Genomic DNA, 19,287 nt, shown 5'->3' with positions numbered 1-19,287 from the left:
TCTGGTGCCATGTGCCACCTCCCAGCATTTTTCCTTCTGTGACTCAGAAGTTTAAATTAATGGCACCAATATTTTAAAAGTAGAGCTCAACTGGCAATAAGAAGAAATTAGAAAAAAAAATTCTAGCCTTCACAACAGCCTAAAACATACACCCAGCACCATCAGTCAGGTAAGTTACAGAGGAGAAACCACATTAAATTCTTAGACGTACCAGGCTTCACTCATCAGCCATCTACATCCTGGTGTAATCTCCAGTGGATGAAGGAGACATGGTTGTTATAAGGAGCCCCCAAGATGTAAGAGAGTCTCCAATAGAGACCTAACATATGGGATCAATAATGTGGACAAGGAACATTTTAGAGAAGGCAGACCTGGTCATGTAGGACATCATGGAGAGTCACAATGTTGGGGTGTCCTTGACATAACTTCAATGCAGCCACTTCTCGCTGAGTGTTTGCCTCCATCCTGAGAAAAAGAAGATCATGTGACCTACTAGCTGAGCCAAAGTATGGAGCAATTGTGAAGCACATGAACGTTAACCTCAGAGTTGCCTCAGGCAAATACATTTAAGAAGACAGCACTTAACACCCCCCTCGTACGTACAACCCCCTGCACGCCTGCGAATGGATGATTACATAATCATCCATTCACATGCGGGGTGAAATCATTCGATAGTCTGTGACCATCGAATGATTTCTCCAATGCTGGCAGTTCAGAGACACCTATATGGTGTCTGTAAACTGCGGGCGCCCTGTGCAAGGAAAGGGCGGGCAGCTGACATCGGTGATGTCAGCTGCCCGCCCCTAACGTCACGGCCAATGGGAACGCCCATGAAATGCTGGGCGTTCCCATATGGTAATGAGGCTGCCCGGCACCCCCCGTCCCCGCTGTGTAGGGTGCGTTAACTATCGCTGTGGGTGTACACACCCTGATTAAATGGATAGGATTTGCATATGTATTAATCCATTTATCACAAAACAATGTTACGACTAAACAATATGATAAACAACATGTTAGAAAAAAACTGGTACCACATAGTATTAAATGCCAATATGTAGTGCAATTTTAATAGGACTAGTTGCGTCTCCTAATACATGCTACCATATAACATGGTGTCCGTGTTTTGTTTCTTAACGTGGCCATACATCTTAATGACCTGGTTGTATGTAGGTCATAAGTGCGATAGAACGAGCGGTCATATGTGCTTTAAGAAGCACAAACAATCTGCTTATGATCACAGTGAAAACCGACAGATCATACTTGCAGCATGTATGATCTGTGGGCCGGCCTCTTGACCCGCAGGATCACGCATCGTAACAACATTCCTCACAATGTGCACATGATTGGTCGCACGACAGATCAGACAGACATCGCTCAGGTGTTTATCCCGTTGTAAACAGTCTTATTATAGTTTTGTACTATATTTACGCATAATGATTCAACAACTATAACTCACTCCTATTACAGTATATGCTAATTATATCAGCACCACTATGGTCCTCATTACAGCATGGAGAGGGAATCATATCTCAGTACCCTAGCTACTTTGTATTGCATTTTCTATGTCAGAGCTTGCCCATGTGTGGAAATATAACAGCATTATATGTAGTCTATGAATTCAGACAGAAGGAAATGTGCTGCCGGTATGTGTACAGGAGGCTCCGCTTACCGCTTACTCAGGATCTTCACAGAGTATTCCTTCTTGGTTTGCCGATGCCGGCATTTCCTGCACACAGAGAAACTCCCGGAGCCCAGAGCTGGCTCCTGCAGATCCATCTCATACTGCTGGAAGAACGGCGAGTCCTGGGGGTGACACCAACAGAATGATATACAGAGAAGCCACAGGAACTAGGTGAGATACAAATCATGTACAGCCGGGTACTGGGAACTAAGGGGGAAATTTACTGAGAAGAGAGTTCTATTTCCGATGGGATGTTGCTATGGGCAACCAATAAGATATTATTGATTATCTTGTTGGAGGTAATAGATAATATCAACATCCCATGTGAAATGGATCTTAGTAAATTTCCCCCTAATAGTAATATCACATTATTGTATGGATTTGTTACTCTACCTTCATAGCAGCGCTTAGAACCAGTGTGGGGCTTGCAGGTTTGTCAGCAGATGGTGCACCCATATCTGTCATTACAGCATTCACACCAAATAGTACAGAGGGAGCCACAAAGGAGTAACCCTGAGCCAAAGGGAAACAAATACACAAGACGCAGGTCACGTTGAGGAACTACAGCATTATATCATTCAAGAACACCCTGATATATGCAGGACGTCCATCTGTTCTATATAAAAGCATTGCAATCCTAATGTAATATGCATTCTTGCATTGTGTTCCGGGAATTGAGTGCCCATGCAGTGCTGAACACATATCTACAGCCGGACCCGCCCTGTGCTTTCTATCATAGCTATTGCACACGGACTACAACTCCTTGAACTGTGTAAGAATGCCCCTTTACCACATGTGAACGTGCCTCCAGCTGGAGAAGAGATGTGGCTGGGTTGCACAGGAACTCTACAACTTGCTAACACTTGGCTCCAGAGCATGCACAGTGTGACAACATGCAAGATATGCCTGCAGAGTCCACTCGTGTTCATCCTATGTGAATCCGATGGAATCGGGATGTGTTCATCCTATGTGAATCGGGAGGCCATCCGATGCTGGATGGCCTCCCGATAGTTGGAATCCCAACTGTTAAAAGACCAACAGTTGGGATCCCGAGGCACAGGGCCTATTCTCCCTCGTGAGGACCACAACCCCCATAGAGGGAGAATAGAACCTGTGGCAAGCACAGCGAGCCACCAAGCCTGCAAGGGGCTTTGCAGAGCTTGCTCCCCTGTCGGAGTACTGGTAGTCAGGATTCTGACATCTGTCTTATGACAATCGGAAACCTGCCTGTCGGCAGCTCATAACACGCCTGTCAGCCCCTGAGTATAATGAAAGTAACACTGTGGTATATTACCGATTACCTACACATGGTGGAGACACTCATTTTGTAAGTGGAATAAGTGTTCTTTGGGATACAATTATGTACTGTACTATGCATATTTCCAGGAAACATTGCACCCACGCCTTGTTCCCAATGATATCTGGTGAGCCAACTCTGTGGTAACTATTGTGAATAAGTACAGGGTGTGCAGTGTTTCCTGTCCTGGGGCAGTACGGATGGTGTAATGGTTAGCATTACTGCCTCACAGCGCTGAGGTCATGGGTTCGATTCCCACCATGGTTCTAACTGTGTGGAGTTTGTATATTCTCCCCAAAAATATACTGGTAGGTTATTTGGCTCCTAACAAAATTAACCCTAGAATGTCTGTGTGTGTGTACATGTGGTAGGGAATATAGATTGTAAGCTCCACTGGGGCAGGGACTGATGTGAGTGCTCAAATATCCTCTGTAAAGCGCTGCGGAATATGTGTGCGCTATATAATAAACGGTACTTGTGAGTTATCCGGACGCCCGATTTCAAAATCGGGTCGGATCGGGCACATCGCATCGCATCGCATGCGACCATCGGATGCGATGCGATGCGATGCGATGACCCGATTTTTCCATAGGAATCAATGTTAAAATGGACTGAGTCCATTTTAACATGGAATTCAATGGGAAAAAGGGGTCCTTTTCATACCCCTACTATCCAAGTGGGCATGGAGTTGGATATAAACCTGTGGCGAGCGTAGCGAGGCACCGAGCCCGAAGCGTGGCGAGCGTAGCGAGCCCCGCGAGGGGACACGGAATACCGTCCCCTCGCGGGGCTCGCTTCGCTCGCCACGCTTCGGGCTCGGTGGCTCGCTACGCTCGCCACAGGTTTATATCCAACTCCATGCCCACTTGGATAGTAGGGGTATGAAAAGGACCCCTTTTTCCATAGGAATCATTTTAACATTGATTCCTATGGAAAAATCGGGTCATCGCATCCGATGGTCGCATGCGATGCGATGCGATGCGATATCGCATCGCATCGCATCTGATTGTATGCCTTAACTTAAGGCATACAATCAAAAAATCGGGCGTCCAGATAACTCACAAGTACCTAATAAACTGTTAATAAATAATAATAATACCCATTATAGCTATGTCCATTAGAATTAACTGCTTTTTATGAATATTGATCGAGCCCCCAATTGCTATCCTCCATTACACTTAAATGATGAAGCAGGCTTACTGGTGGAGACTACGTGTGGAAAGAAATATTATGGCACACATTTCACAGTAATGAAAGATGAAGCACTTTGAATTAGAGTGGGGCAAGACCTGGAATATACGAGCACCAGAAGGTGGGGTTGCAGCTGGCGAGTACACAGGATCGAGACTGGTGAATTCATCTGAGAAGTTACTGACATCTGTTTCACTGCGGATGGAGGGACGGAATGGAGGAGTGACTTTTCGGAGAGCCATAGAATCCCAGTCCAGGCCCTGCATTAGAGACAAATGTAAAAGTGAGGTTACAAGCCATCCAAGCCGGCATGGGAAGCAAGAAGGAAACTTCTTTCAGAGTGATCACTGTATTCCAGACCCTGTGAACCACAGCCTGGTAGTGCTTTACCCTATAGAAATGATGATCCTTTATTTGGGAAGCACCTTCGGCTCCGAGCCGTTTCTTTGGATCCTTGCGCAGTAGCTTTTGGAGAAGATCTCGAGCCTCCAAACTTAAAGAGGAAGAATATGAGGGCTCCATCTTCAAGATCCGCCTGCGGCAAAAATGGTTCTCAGCTTTAGTCAACATTTGTACCTTTCTACAGACTGTGATATCTTCTACATGACATTTTTCTATTATTAATCATTTTAGTTATTTTGTATCCCCTCACCTGGAAACCTCACTCTGTGTGTTCTTCTCTCCCTCCAGCGTGAACGGGGAAGCTCCTGTCAGCAGTTCATAAATGAGGATTCCCAAACTCCACCAATCCACAGACTGCATTAAAAAAAAATCCCCACGGAACAAAAGATGATTATTTCATACAAATACATAAATCTAAGCAAAATGGCAAGAATGCTCAGGTCAGCTCACTCACTTTGCCATGACCTCCCTGCCCTCGTATTATTTCTGGTGCCATATATTCAGTTGTGCCACAGAAAGAATATGTGCGCTCACACTGCAGGACATAGACGAGCGGACAATCAGTAAATGTAATACAAACAAAACAAATATATAAAAAAACATAAAAATAACAAACTAAAGCTTGTACTGTCAATGAAGAAGGTAATACAATGCTGCTTATTTTATATATAATTATATCTTAATGTACTTTGGAAACGGTTTTGTATATAAGCGTTCTCATAAAATGTGCAGAATGTAATGCTGCCCGAGTTCAACAGCACTGCGGGGGTTATGGTATAAAACATCTACAGCGTCTAGGCCTACAATCATATGGTCTACCACTAATGGCCGACAGGGTCTAAAGGTCGACTTTGAAAAGATCGACATTAAAAAGGTCAACTGGGTCCAAAGGTCGACATCCAAAAGGTTAACATGGAAAAGGGTCGACATGAGTTTTTAATGTTTTTAGGGTGTCTGGACAAGGACACTGTCTAAGTGTGCCGCTGCGCTGGCCATGCTTCGGGCTCTATTTTATTCACCCTCCATGCCCTACTAGATGGTAGAGCATGAAATACCACCTGTCTGACACATGTTGGCTGAAAATTTAGTAAAAAAAAAAAATGCATGTAGACCTTTTGACCCTGTCGATCTATTGTCTGTCAACCTTTCGACCATGTCGACCATTAGTGGTCGACCATATGACTGTCTATCTTGAGTCATTCTATGATCAGTCCGGATACCCACTGTGGGATGCCAGCCAAACTCGGATGGATTTTTAAAGAAGCAATCACTTCCTAGGGATGGTTTTGCCTTGTAAGTGATTGCCCCATTAATAAAAAGTCAGAGTTCCTCCGGAATCCCACACTGTGGCCGGACCCGTGCAGCATTACATCCCGTCCAATATCTATAAAAATTTTACACTGATTACTACAAATCCATAAAAATGATAACTGCTTGGAGACCACAGAAATATCTCTCAAGTGTGCACAGCTCACCTCTTCTGCCATAAACTCTTTGCTCAGGCCGAAGTCTGTCAGCACCACATGACCATCACTGTCCAATAAGATGTTCTCAAGCTTAATGTCACGATATACAATGCCCAACTGAAGAAGAGAGGTGTGAGCAACCATTGAGTAGAGCATAATACATAAGGAAATATTAACAAGGACTGTGAACGGGGTTTCCTGCATAAACCACAGTGGCCCAGCCTTACCTTGTGCAGGTGCTCCAGAGCCAGAATGACCTCTCCAGAATAAAACCGTACAGCATCTTCTGAAAAGTTATCCCGCTGATAGAGATGAGTGAAAAGCTCTCCGCCACTAACATAGTCTAGTGGGATACAAGTAGGAAGAAGATAAGGTAACAATGGTTAATAGATTGTTTTTACACCATAAAGTCACAAGATTGCTGCAATGAAAAATATCTTAAAAAGAACACGATAATTGTGGCTTGGGTGCTGGATGGGGTTCTTAACAGTCGGGATCCAGACAGTCATTTACCCGACGTTGGGATCTCGACTGTTAAAATACAGACGCACGGGTTCCTGACGACCCCCATAGAGGGAGAATAGAATAGGTGGTGAGCGTAGCGAGCCACCGTGCCCGCAAGGGGCTTTGTTGTGCTTGCCACGCTGTCTGAGTCCGGGCAGTCAGGATCCCGACGTCGGGCTAATGATGTCTGGATCCCGACTGTCGGAACCCTGTACCACACCCTTGTAGCTTAACGTAAAGAAGTCTTTGTAGTTTTCATTAAATGAAATGGAAGTTTCTGTCGATAACAAATCAATATTGTTTTTTCTTTCAAAAATCTATTTGTTTTCTGAAAAAGCATAAACAGTACATCATAAGGGTGTACACATGGAGCAATGTACTTTCTATTCAATCCTTCTCGATTGGGATAGAAACTCACATCGCCATGTACACATTTGATTTAGGTTATGGGTGGTATTCTATGTGGGATTCCAACTGTCGGAACATCCTGACAGTCGGAATCCCGGTCCTTTATCGTCCACCTCACCTGCAACCCGACAGGCAGAATACAACATTCCGCTTGTCAAGAGGCGAAAAGGGGGCGTGTCTGCGAAAACGGCCATGGATTGTTGAGAAACGGATGTGAATTCGACAATCCCCGGCTGTTTCCGTTAAAACAGATCCGACTGGCTTTAAAGTCAGATCTGTTTTGTCGAAATCCACCTTCAATGCTGTCAGAACCGGCAGCATTGAATAGGCGGTGGACGCTATTTCCCTGTCGGAAATAGCGCCCATGATCGAATATCACCCTATATAAATACAGACATGTACTATATGGTCTTGTCTGCACAGTCTATTTTTCTATTTGATTTCGATGCTGCGGGGCCGCACATCGGGTTCAAATCGGGATGAAATACATTGGATTCCATTAAAGTTCGATTCGATTTTGCTTATATAAGCTCATATCATTAAAGCTTATATTATTTAAGCTCGAAAGCCACCCAGTGTGTACGGAGCAGCGATCAGCGGTGATTGCGGATGTGTGCTCCCGCATCATCGCTGGCCCGGCCGCTCCTAACTTCCACTCTTACCACCAGATAAGTGACGGAGTGGACTGCTTCCATAGCAGCCTGCTATGGAAAGTCATCCATCACCAGTATAATCACTAAGATGGGCGAAAAACGGTCAAAGAGTGTTTTTTAACCCAGCGATTTTCCCCATCAGCAGTCAGCAAACATGCTAGAATAGTCTATATCACTGCAGCGTTTTTTGCGTTTAAAAACAAAAATGAAAAAACAAGTAGTACAGTTTAAATGATGCTGAGAAAGCTAACAAGCTACGCTTATAGAGAGAATAAAGTCAATAGGGACTATTGACAGAAAGCACTTGAGATTTTGTTTTATTCATCAAAGCTTCATAAAGAAAATCAATTGCTTTATACATCACCATAATGCAGGGATCTGCACGTGGCCCCCTAGCTGCGGGTGGTAGTAATAGATAGTAAATATTGCCAATTTATTTTCGGCTGCGTATCTTTATGAAGAATACCGGCCTAGACTCCAGTCACCCAGGAGACAGACGCCATAGACACAAGATTTAAAGTACCTTTCCAGAGGAAACATGAAGGGGTTTATTTACGAAGATGGGAGTTCTATTGGAGAGGCCATGTTGCTCATAGCAAACAATCAGAATCTACTTATTTACTGAGAACCTTCTGGAAGATAATAGATATAATCTGATTGGTTGCCCATAGCAACATCCCATCTTTAATATAATTCCCATCTAAAGCATTTTATTCATTTTCCAATCTGTATGATCCTCCAACATCTAGTGGCACAGTTCTGTATGTCGGCAAACTGCATCACACATAAGCATAGATCACCACTTAATATCGTCTCATCCTGAAGGCATACACATGGTTAAGTCTCTTACGATTAAACTGGCATTTGTCCATCTGTTCCCATTCTTTATTAATGAGATCTTGAATAACCCAGTTTACTAGAAACAGTCTGTTTCATCTTTGATGATCCACAGAAAGGGAATCTTGGAGAGAGGCTGAGGTAGCCATGGTTTTGCTAATATGTTTACTAACAACATTCCCAACATCAGGCTTACATGACCTAGGGATCTTCTGCCGATCTCTCCTGACTCATTGCTAGATGTAAATCAAGTTCAATAAGAGAACCCAGGGATCACCAATGCACACATTTATATACTTGGCGTCATCTACCCTGTATGTTATATAAATCCTGCACTGATCTCACCCCCAATAATTTAACCACTTCATTTCTAAAGGAAACTGGGTCAATGTAACATGATAATGATTTTTGCCTCATGTATTCAGTAGGCTTCAAGTGCTGACAAGGAGAAGGTTACTAAAAACCTAGATAAAAGCCACCAAACCAGCCACCCAGACTGTGAGGGAGTGCATCCAGTTTATGTTCCAGCATGGAAGGGGGATAGCAGTTTATGGGGATCCAAGATTTCTGTTGCTGGCCCTGGGTACAGACACCATCGGTCTCACTGGGAACAGGTATAATGCTTAGCTAGAAATTTACAAACTCTTCACTCACACTAAACACATTCACTTCATTCAGCTGAGAGGTCTGACAATTGCTTCCTTTAGTGGTGCAGTGTAAATGGAAGCATGTGTCCCGGGAGATAACACACACACTAGACAAAAGTGGGTGATTAATGTTGAGTTAGGGTTGAATTGAGGCCCCACTCCAATGGTGGGGGGGTCTGCGCATGCCTGTATTTGTGCATGTACAGACACCGGGAGCGAACGGCTTCGGCAAGCTGTTTGGCTAAGGAACTGGTGCAATGAGGAGAGATTTGGATATTTAGGTCAAAGTCAAGCTACCTGGCATGACAGAGCCTTATATAAAAGTGATGGCCTGCACCCATCTTCAAGGGGAATGAGAATATTAAGTGAGAAGTTTGGAAGCTTCATAAGCAACTATTTAAACTAGCAGAGGGGGGCAGTGAACCAAATAAGAATGAAGAAATCTGCCCCCCCCCCCCCCCCTGACCTAGAGGTATTGTCTCTGCAGGAAAATGGAACAGGAAGCCTATCCACTGCAACAAAAGATGATGCCAATCAAAACCGAATAGATATAGGCAGAAATATGAACATAGCTAGCAGCAAGAGAAGCACAAACACTACTTTAAGAGCTATGTGTGCAAATGCTAGGAGCTTAGGAAATAAAATCCAAGAACTAATTGCAATAATGACAAGGGATGAACTGGATATTGTGGCTATTAGAGACATGGTGCAATAAAAATCATGACTGGGACATAGCTATACCAGGATATACTTTATTTAGGAAGGACAGAATGGGAAAAATTGGAGAAGGGGTTGCAATATATGTGAAAAAATATATAAAGACTACCTTAATACAAAGTATTGAAGAAAAAACTGAGGCCCTTTGGGTGACCATAGAAACAGGGGAGAAGGCGATTCTTCGTATAGGGGTGATCTATAGACCACCAGGTCAGGAAGAGGAACTAGACAAGAGCCTATTGCAGGACATCAATAATATGGCATTAAAAGGAGAGGTGATAATCATGGGAGACTTTAATCTACCTGATGTAAACGGGAAGCTGCCTGTTGCAAGTTCCTCCAGAAGTAGGGACATGCTGAATTCCTTGCGAGGAGCATCCCTCCAGCAATTGGTGAGGGAGCCCACTCGTAAGGATGCAATATTAGACTTAATACTTACAAATGGTGACAGAATATCTGACATAAATGTGGGTGAAAATCTGGGATCCAGTGACCATCAAGCAGTATGGTTCAAAATAACGACAGAGACTGACTCATCGCACACAAAAAAACAAAAGGTGTTAGATTTTAGGAAGGCTGATTTTGTAGAGATGGGAAACTCTGTAAGGGATTCTTTGGCAGAGTGGAGGAACTTGGAAGGAGTGCAGGATAAATGGGAAAAATTAAAAAGTGCAATTCTAAAAGCAACAGAACTTTGGGGGTTATTTTGGTTCACCCTTTCTGACAAAATCCTTCTTAGATGGACAAAACCATGTGCACTGCAGGTGGGGCAGATGTTACTTGTGCAGAGAGAGTTAGATTTGGGTGGGGTTTTACTTCAAAGTGAGATCTATATTGCAGTGTAAAAATAAAGCAGTCAGTATTTTCCCTGTACAGAAACAAAATAACTCACCCAAATCTAATTCTCTCTGAACATTTTACATCTGCCCCCCTGCAGTGCACATGGTTTTGTCCATCTAAGAAGGATTTTGTCAGAAAGAGTGAACCAAAATACCCTTCTTTGTGTCAAAAGAGTTAGGAAAAACACAAGAAAAAGGAAGCCATTGTGGTTTGCAAAAGAAGTAGCAAGTATTGTGAAAGCAAAAAAGTTGGCCTTTAAGAAATTTAAGCAGACGCAAAAGAATGAGGACAAAGAGGTGTATCTTGTTAGACAGAAGGAGGCTAAGAAGGTAATCGGGTGTGCAAAAGCACAGGCTGAAGAGAAAATGGCCCAATTAGTGGGTAAAGGGGGGAAAACTTTTTTTAGATATATAAGTGAAAGGAGAAAAACAAAAAGTGGAATAATTAGACTAAAGACAGAGTGGAAGTTTTCTTGAGAGGGACAATGTAATAGCAGATAAAATAATAATTATTTCTTCTCAGTATTCACTGCTGAAAGAGAGTGGAAGGGGCCACAGTTAAGTTGCAAGTATAGTCAGAAAACTAAGGCAGAGACAAGTAAATTTACAGAGGAGAAAGTCCTCACAGAACTCTCAAAACTGAAAGTGGATAAATCAATGGGGCCAGATGGGATACATCCAAGGATACTAAAAGAGCTTAAAGGGGAGCTGGTAAAACCAATAACAGAATTATTCAACCAGTCACTCACTAGCTACTGGAGTAATCCCAGAGGACTGGAAAACAGCGAATGTAGTCCCACTGCACAAAAGTGGAAGCAAGGAAGAGGTAAGCAACTATTGACCAGTGAGCCTTACATCAGTAGTAGGGAAATTGATGGAAACACTCTTAAAACAAAGAGTTGTAGAATATCTCAAAACCAGCAATTTCCAGGATCCAAAACAGCATGGGTTTACTGGGGGAAGAGCATGTCAAACAAATCTTATTGACTTTTTAGACTGGGTGACTAAAGTAATAGATCAAGGTGGGGCTGTAGATGTAGCTTATTTAGACTTTAGTAAAGCTTTTGACACTGTCCCACATTGCAGACTGTTAAATAAACTTGAAAGCTTGGTATTGGATTCGGTACTTGTGGAGTATCACGGCTCCCACGATGGCCATCGCAAAGTAAAAAAATCGCATCGCATCCACATCGGTGTGGAGTTGAGAATAGAAAGTGTGGCGAGCGCAGCGAGCCACCGAGCCCCGCGAGGGGACACTGATACCTTCACAGGTATACGCGTCCCCTCGCGGGCTTCACAGGTGTCCGCTGCGCTCACCACGCTTCGGGCTCGGTGGCTCGCTGCTCTCGCCACACTTTCTATTCTCAACTCCACGCCGACGTGGATAGTGGGGGTATGAAAAGGTTGTACGACGCGTACCGCTGCCCCTCGCGGGCCCACTGCGCTCGCCACACTTCGGGTTTGCGTTGATAGTGGGGGTGGTACAGCCTCAAAAATGACATTTGGGGGCCATTGAACATGTTTGATACTAATTTCAATGCATTTGGATGCTTTTCTGTTAAAAAACGCATGTGATCGCATACGATTTTGTAAGAAAAAAACGGCAAAAATCGCATGCCACTATATATGGCATGCGATGGCATGCGATGGGAGCCGTGATAATCCACAAGTACCTTGGATTCTAAGATAGTTGAATGGATAAGAGCGTGGTTGCAGGACAGAAAACAGAGTTGTAATAAACGGAGTACAGTCAAAGGAGGGAAAGGTTACAAGTGGAGCGTACAAGTACAAGTGTACTTGGACCGATGCTTTTTAATATCTTTATTGGTGATATTGCAAATGGAATTGAGGGTAAACTGTGCCTTTTTGCAGATGACACAAAGGTATGCAACAGGGTAGACACACCAGGAGGGGTAAAACAAATGATTGATGATCTAGGTAGATTAGAGGAATGGTCAAGAGCATGGCAACTACAGTTTAATGCCAAAAAATGCAAAATCATGCACTTGAGTCTCAAAAATCCAAAGACTAAATATAGTATAAATGGCACTGTAATGGAAACTACTGAGGAAGAGAGAGATCTAGGTGTCACTATTTCAGGGGACTTAAAAGCAGGTAGGCAATGTACCAAAGCAATGAAGAAGGCAAGTCAGATGCTTGGTTGCATAGGGAGAGGTATCAGCAGTAGAAAGAAAGAAGCAATAATGCCACTGTATAGGTCATTGGTACAACCTCACCTAGAGTACTGTGTTCAGTTCTGGAGGCCATATCTCCAGAAGGATATAAATACATTAGAGACTGTACAAAGAAGAGCAACTAAAATGGTGCATGGCCTACATCCCAAAACGTACCAGGAAGGACTAAAATATCTTAATATGTATACTTTAGAGCAGAGAAGAGAAAGGGGGACATGATATAAACTTTCAAATATATCAAGGGTTTTAACAAGGTACAGGAGGGAGACATTCTTCACAGGAAGAGGAGCAACAGAACACGAGGACATGCACTGAAACTAGACGGAGGAAGAATTACTTCACAGAAAGAGTAGTAGATAAGTGGAATAGCCTACCATCAGAGGTGGTAGAGGCAAATACAGTAGTACAATTTAAACATAAAAAGAATATAATCGGGCGCGATCTCTTTCAATAAATCCACTACTCAGTGCATATACATGTACACATATATGTACACCTACATACACAAATACATACACACCAAAAAATGAACAAATCTAGTCGATTTAGATATTGGCCGCTCCCAGAGACAATTCTGGAAATTGTCAATAAAGACAGAAGAATAAATGATCTAAATTAGTAGATATAGCAATGATTTAAATTAATAGAAGATGCTTAGAGAGCGCCACACAATTTTGAAAAATGATTACAGTTTATTGTAAAAAATACACATAAAAATAAATATAAAAAATACACACAATTAAAAATAACTCATATTGTATATAAAAGTCACAATAAATGACCAAGGTATAATTAATAATATCCGGCTCCAAATCACTCAATTTATAAGGATATATAACGGGATTTCAAATTTTCTTAAACACACAACCCTGTGCGCACCAGGGTGTGTGTATTAATTGAAAAAAATAGTCCTCCAAATTTCCTTTTAGAAGGTAAGTGTATGGCAATATTTGTCAGTGCCCAAAAAACTTTTAATACTTTGATTGGTGAAAATAGCAGTACACCCTGATAGTTGGATAGGTGTCTAATCACCATAAGGTACAGACTGCACAATATATTGGCCGCAATGTTCCTTTGTGTGTGAATGTGGAATATACTTATTTGCCGCAGAAGAAAGGTTTTCAATAGGTGAGCTCGCTACGACCCGCTCAGGCTCTAGCTGTATGTGGCGAGCCTCTGTTGTGGGTAGAGCGGGGAGCAAGCCTCACTGACCTGTTGATGTTTGTGACAGGACCTTCTTCTCCAGTGTTAAACGGCTTGCAGACACTTTGAGTAGGTGGCGGCTGTGCGTTGTAGAGGATGCAGTCGTTCGCAGGGATATCAAGATGTAATGAGTGAGGGCTCTGGATAGATATGGGTCACAAAGTGACAGTCCTTGACGCGTTTCTCCGCAACCGATAACGGCGGTTTCTTCAGGGGGGAAACTAGATGGGCCAAGTGGTTCTTATCTGCCGTCAAATTCTATGGACAGGGTGAACATTGGGCCGGAATGCCCAGCATTTTATGGGTAAGGCGAAGGCAGGCCGATGCCGGCTGGGCGAGTGGCTGACATCACATGACATCAGCGCCCGCCACCCCTCTTCTGTGGACACACTGAGGGAAATAAAGGTCAGTATAGACTGACTTATTTCCGAATGAGATCGAAATCATCCGATGGTCGGGGACCACCGTTCGGCGTCAATGGACTCGCTAAACAGTGTATCTACTCTGCTTAGCGAGCCTTACTGAATCACCCCAAAGTGTGTGTTATGTTAGCTACATTATTAGATGCATCCACCTGAAAGTACAGGAGTATAAAGTTGGTATACTTACACCACGCGACAGCACAGAGATGGGGGTTATCAGTATAATTGAATGGAGTGTTATGGTGTGTACACACGGGAGCAATATTAGGTAAAATCGCTGGGAATATGGTCGCTGAGCGACCATATTGCCAGTGATTTGGAGCGCAGCTGGCGATAAATCGCCAGCTGCGCGCCCCCGTGTGCACTCCCTGCTGGTCGCTGGAGCAATCACTGTGCTGGGAGGTCAGCGCAGCCCAGTGCCGCTGCTCCCACCCTCCTCCCTTCACGGAGGTCAGCGCCGGGGAGATCAGCATTGATCTCCCCAGCCCCGTGCCGCTGCTCCCTCCTTCCTCCCTTCAAAGTGACAGCAGCAGCGTCTGCTGCTGCTGCACTCCCCCTCCGTCCCGTAGCAGTGTCTCCTTTTCATCGCTGATGAAAAGGAGACACTGAGCAATATGATTGCTGGCAATATATTGCTAGCAATATATCGCTAGCAATCATATTGCACCGTGTGTACACAGCATAATAGTCATAAGAAAATATATTCTCTGAACCGTTGATAGTAAATCCAAACATGGCATTTTCAATATAAAATGTAACTAAATGCAAACACCTTCACATCTCTGGTTAACCCCGCTCACAGGTGACATGGAAATAGTCTGTCCTGCAAAGTCCATTTGGAAATGACAACTAAAGGTGCCCACAGACGCTACAATTGTACTGTGCTAAGCGTTTTTGACTGTACAATGGTTCTATACAATTTTTCTTCCAGCTTGCTATGAGATGTGCACTTGGATGCATGTGATGAACCCATGTTTGTAATGTTAAATTTCAGATGTAGTCTAAAAAGTATGTGCAGCACGTACTTTTTTAGACATACAATATCGGACTCCCAGTAACATAAACACCATCCAATAATTGTACATAAGATGCAATTTGTGCTTAAAAAGTACAAAACGCATTCGATAATTGATGCGTCTGTGGGCACCTTAAGGGTTGCAGATGCACGTGACTTCATATAATCTGGCCAGCTTCTTAGGAAGAATGTACTATGAGGTCAATAAGCAGTTATCAAAGGCAAACTTTGGCTATTGCTAAACCTTGGTTGTATACACTTTGGGACTAACTCTGAGATGAACTGAAAGTAGCTGGATTTGCGGGCAGCCATGGAAGCCTGATGTGCTGTAGCAGTCATTGGGGCAGATGTATTATAGTGGCGCTTAGTGCGCCGCTATAATAGTTCCTGCTTTACCTCATTAACGACGCGACGCAGGAAGGGACACCGACAAGATGTATTAACATCTTGTCAGCCAAAGCGGAGGAGCGTAAATCCCCCTCCAGCTTGGTCTCCTCCTGGAGATAGCGCATCAGTTCAGACTGACGCGCTGTCTCTGCCTGCCCGGCCGGCTCACTAAGCATGATCTCGAGCGCAGACCAGAGCCAGCAGCAGGGATAGCGTTGTCCTTGCAGTGGGTATAGGACAACGCTAGCCCTGGACTGGCGAAGCTGGGGGACTGAACGGGACAGATGTGTCGAGCGTTACCCGGCGGGTTGTCCCTAACGCACATTACTGTAGGTGCGCTGTTCATACATGAAAAAAAATGCAATCCCCCCGGTAACCAGCCTTAATTACAGCATATGCACTTAGTGCTGGTTAATACATCTAGCCGATTGTTATTAGTGGCAGTTGCACCAGCCCCTTGGTGGGTGAAGGAGCAACGTAGGAACAGACACTCCCACAAGTCAGGGTAGTTGCCATGTTGTCCATGCATTGTTACCACACTGACACAAATACCACGAAAACACAGATCAGTCTGACTCAGATTATGACAGAGATATGAAAATGTGTATATTAAACGTAGGTTCTTTATGCGAAAACTCACAGCTTGTGATCGGCCTGACACATAATCAGCACCTTCATCTTTCTGTAACGGTCTAGTTCAGGCATGGCCAACCTGTGCTTCTCCATCTGTGAAACTAACCACCCCAATATGCCCAATCACAGTTTTAACATGGGGAGCCACAGTTTGGTCCGGCCTGTTCCAATTGAAAGTGGGGGCATGTGTATACAGACCTACACCTTTCTGTGTTTTGCATGTGTGAACCAAGGATACACGCATGTGCAATTACCTTAGACTAGAACAGTATGTGGACATTGAGCACCGCATTATATTTACCCACCTAGTATAAGGTGAAGTTTGGAGTCTGTCTGGAAGGCATAGTGAAGAGTCACAAGGAAGGGACTCTGTCTCACATGTTCTAGCACCGTGCGTTCAGTCCGTGTGTGCTCTGCAGTTTTCGCTTTTAGAACCAGCGCTGCTTTTCGCAGAACCTTCATAGCATAAAGACGCTTTGCATCTGGACCGGTTACCTTCCGTACAAGGAAAACTTTCCCATAGGCTGCAGGGATAGGAGACAATTACCAGACGAATACAGAAGTGCGGGACAACTCTCACTACAAATCAAAGGTCAAGTCAGTATATCATTTGTTCATATAATTATCTTCTCTGATTTCCTTTGTTGATTAGAACAACATTGTAATATCATGTGAAGTACTAGATTTGCCTGCCAAGACCGTGATGCTGAAATTGGACGCCGGCATTACCTATGCCAATGCAGGCATCCTGGCGGAATACAGTCACTAGGTCTGCAAGCATTAGGTTAACATGCAGGAAGGTCGATATGACTGAAGGTCAACATGGGTTAGGTCGACATGCATAAGGTTGACAGTCAAAAGGTCGACATAGGGTTTTCACTTTTTTTTTTAGCTGACATGTGCCGACAGGCGGTATTTCATGTCCTACTATCCACTAGGGTGTGGTGGGAGAATGAAATAGTGTGCCCGAAGCATGGCGAGAGCAGCGAGCCATGCAAGGGGACGCGGTGCTACGTTTCAGTGTCCGTGTCGGCATTCGGAAAAAAAGTGAAAAACCCAACGTCGACCTTCCCCATGTCGATCTAATGACCCTGTCTACCTAACCCATGTTGACCTTCCTGCATGTCGACCTAGTGGTGTCGACCTACTTGCTATCTACCCAACGATCCATACCCTTCCCAACTACCAGAATTCCAACATCAATTAGAATTCTGACTACTGGGATGCTGAGGCGGGTCAGGCGTAAGTTGAGGGATTTAGGGTTAAGACTGCGGGGGAGGGAGAGTTATGCACTTAAAAGTGGAGGTGTTAGGTTTAGGTGGCAGGGTATGGAGGTCAGGGTAAGGCACTACAGGGGGGGGGACGGATGAAGCGTATGTATACCTATATGACCCGTCTCAGGATTCCTTCCATCAGTATTCTGACCGCTCGCATTCCCACCACTGGTCATCTATATGTGTTCTGTTGACATTTTACTCAATGTATATTCAAATGAACAACAAGCAGAATTATTCACTTGTAGCCTCTACCTCAAAGATTGAATTACATCCTTTTGCAAACAAAAGAATAGAAAATAGATACATCCACCCACCCAGACCTTCTCCCTCAGCTTGAGAGTATATTAAAATGAATGACAGGTTACTGGCATTAATTGGAATGGGACTAGAGAAACAAAAATACATAAACATGGTGCATTTAGCTCATGGGAAATACAATCTCTAGATGGATTGTATGTACTATTAATAAATATCATTTTACTTGTTGGCCACTGTAATAATGGAGAGAGATGTGTTTGTCAGTTCTTACCTCCAGTTCCTAAAATCTTTAGGAGCTCAAAGTCTTCCATCCCAACTTTGTCTTCATGTCCTGTCAGATTCACTGTTGTGTGAAATAAAAATAATAATAATCATTTTTACCTTAAAACAGACATTGTATGTTACCCTCACAAACCTTCCATCAATTAAGGAGGCTATAATTAACATTAATATGCTGGCCACACAGGCTACCCCAGCTGATATTAGCCAAATGACCCAATATAGGGAATGCTTAGGTAATATAAGCAGGTGCAAAATAATGAAGACAAAGAGGTGTATCTTGTTAGACAGAAGGAGGCTAAGAAGGTAATCAGATGTGCAAAAGCACATGCTGAGGAGAAAATGGCCGTCAGTGGGTAAAAGGGGGTAAACTTTTTTTTTAGGTATATAAGTGAAAGGAGAAAAAAAAAAAAGTGGAGTAAGAAGAGTAAAGACAGTGGCAGGTATTCAATGCGGCCAGCGAAGGCATTAAACAGTGAGGATTGCAGAAAACCTCGCTGTTTAACCCCCGCTCGCTCTATTTAATCTTCTGGGGAAATCCTCGCCGCCACAGGACGGCAAGAATTCCCCCAAAACAGCAAGACCTGCAGCTAATGCAGAAAACTCGCTGTATATAGCCGCGAGTCTCGCTGGTTCTGGAGCCGCATACACCAATTCCCCCTTGCTCAAAAAATGGAACGAGGGGGAATTGGCGTTTGGGGGGGGGGGGGTTGTGCGTTGAATACTGACAGGGTGAGTGGTGACAGCGAGCAGGATTCTCTGCTCGCTGTCGCTGCTCGCCCACAGCATTGAATACCCCCCAGAGAGTGGAAATCTTCTTGAGGGAGGCCAAAAAATTGCAAAATCATGCACTTGGGTCTCAAAAATACAAAGACTAAATATAGTATAAATGGCGCTATAATGGAAACTACTGAAGAAGAGAGGGATCTAGGTGTCACTATTTTAGGGGACTTAAAGGCAGGTAGGCAATGTAACA

General features: G+C 43.8%; 1 protein-coding gene across 1 annotated transcript in view; it reads right to left on the bottom strand.

Annotated features, from left to right (window-relative positions):
* Positions 1 to 19,287, bottom strand: part of LOC146046114 (ribosomal protein S6 kinase alpha-4-like) — an 82,998-nt gene that overhangs the window by 50,155 nt on the left and 13,556 nt on the right. Inside the window, exons 2-12 of the mRNA XM_083165306.1 lie at positions 18,304 to 18,375; positions 16,803 to 17,021; positions 6,265 to 6,380; positions 6,047 to 6,154; positions 5,026 to 5,106; positions 4,822 to 4,925; positions 4,560 to 4,704; positions 4,268 to 4,429; positions 2,075 to 2,194; positions 1,670 to 1,803; positions 372 to 465 (exon numbers count right to left, since the gene is read on the bottom strand). Of these exons, the coding sequence (XP_083021432.1) occupies positions 372 to 465; positions 1,670 to 1,803; positions 2,075 to 2,194; positions 4,268 to 4,429; positions 4,560 to 4,704; positions 4,822 to 4,925; positions 5,026 to 5,106; positions 6,047 to 6,154; positions 6,265 to 6,380; positions 16,803 to 17,021; positions 18,304 to 18,375 (1,355 nt within the window). The remainder of the gene's footprint in view (positions 1 to 371; positions 466 to 1,669; positions 1,804 to 2,074; positions 2,195 to 4,267; positions 4,430 to 4,559; positions 4,705 to 4,821; positions 4,926 to 5,025; positions 5,107 to 6,046; positions 6,155 to 6,264; positions 6,381 to 16,802; positions 17,022 to 18,303; positions 18,376 to 19,287) is intronic.

Source organism: Crinia signifera, chromosome 11 (genome assembly GCF_055691185.1).
Source record: "Crinia signifera chromosome 11, ASM5569118v1, whole genome shotgun sequence".
NCBI lineage: Eukaryota > Metazoa > Chordata > Amphibia > Anura > Myobatrachidae > Crinia > Crinia signifera.
This window is presented reverse-complemented; position numbering and strand designations above follow the sequence as displayed.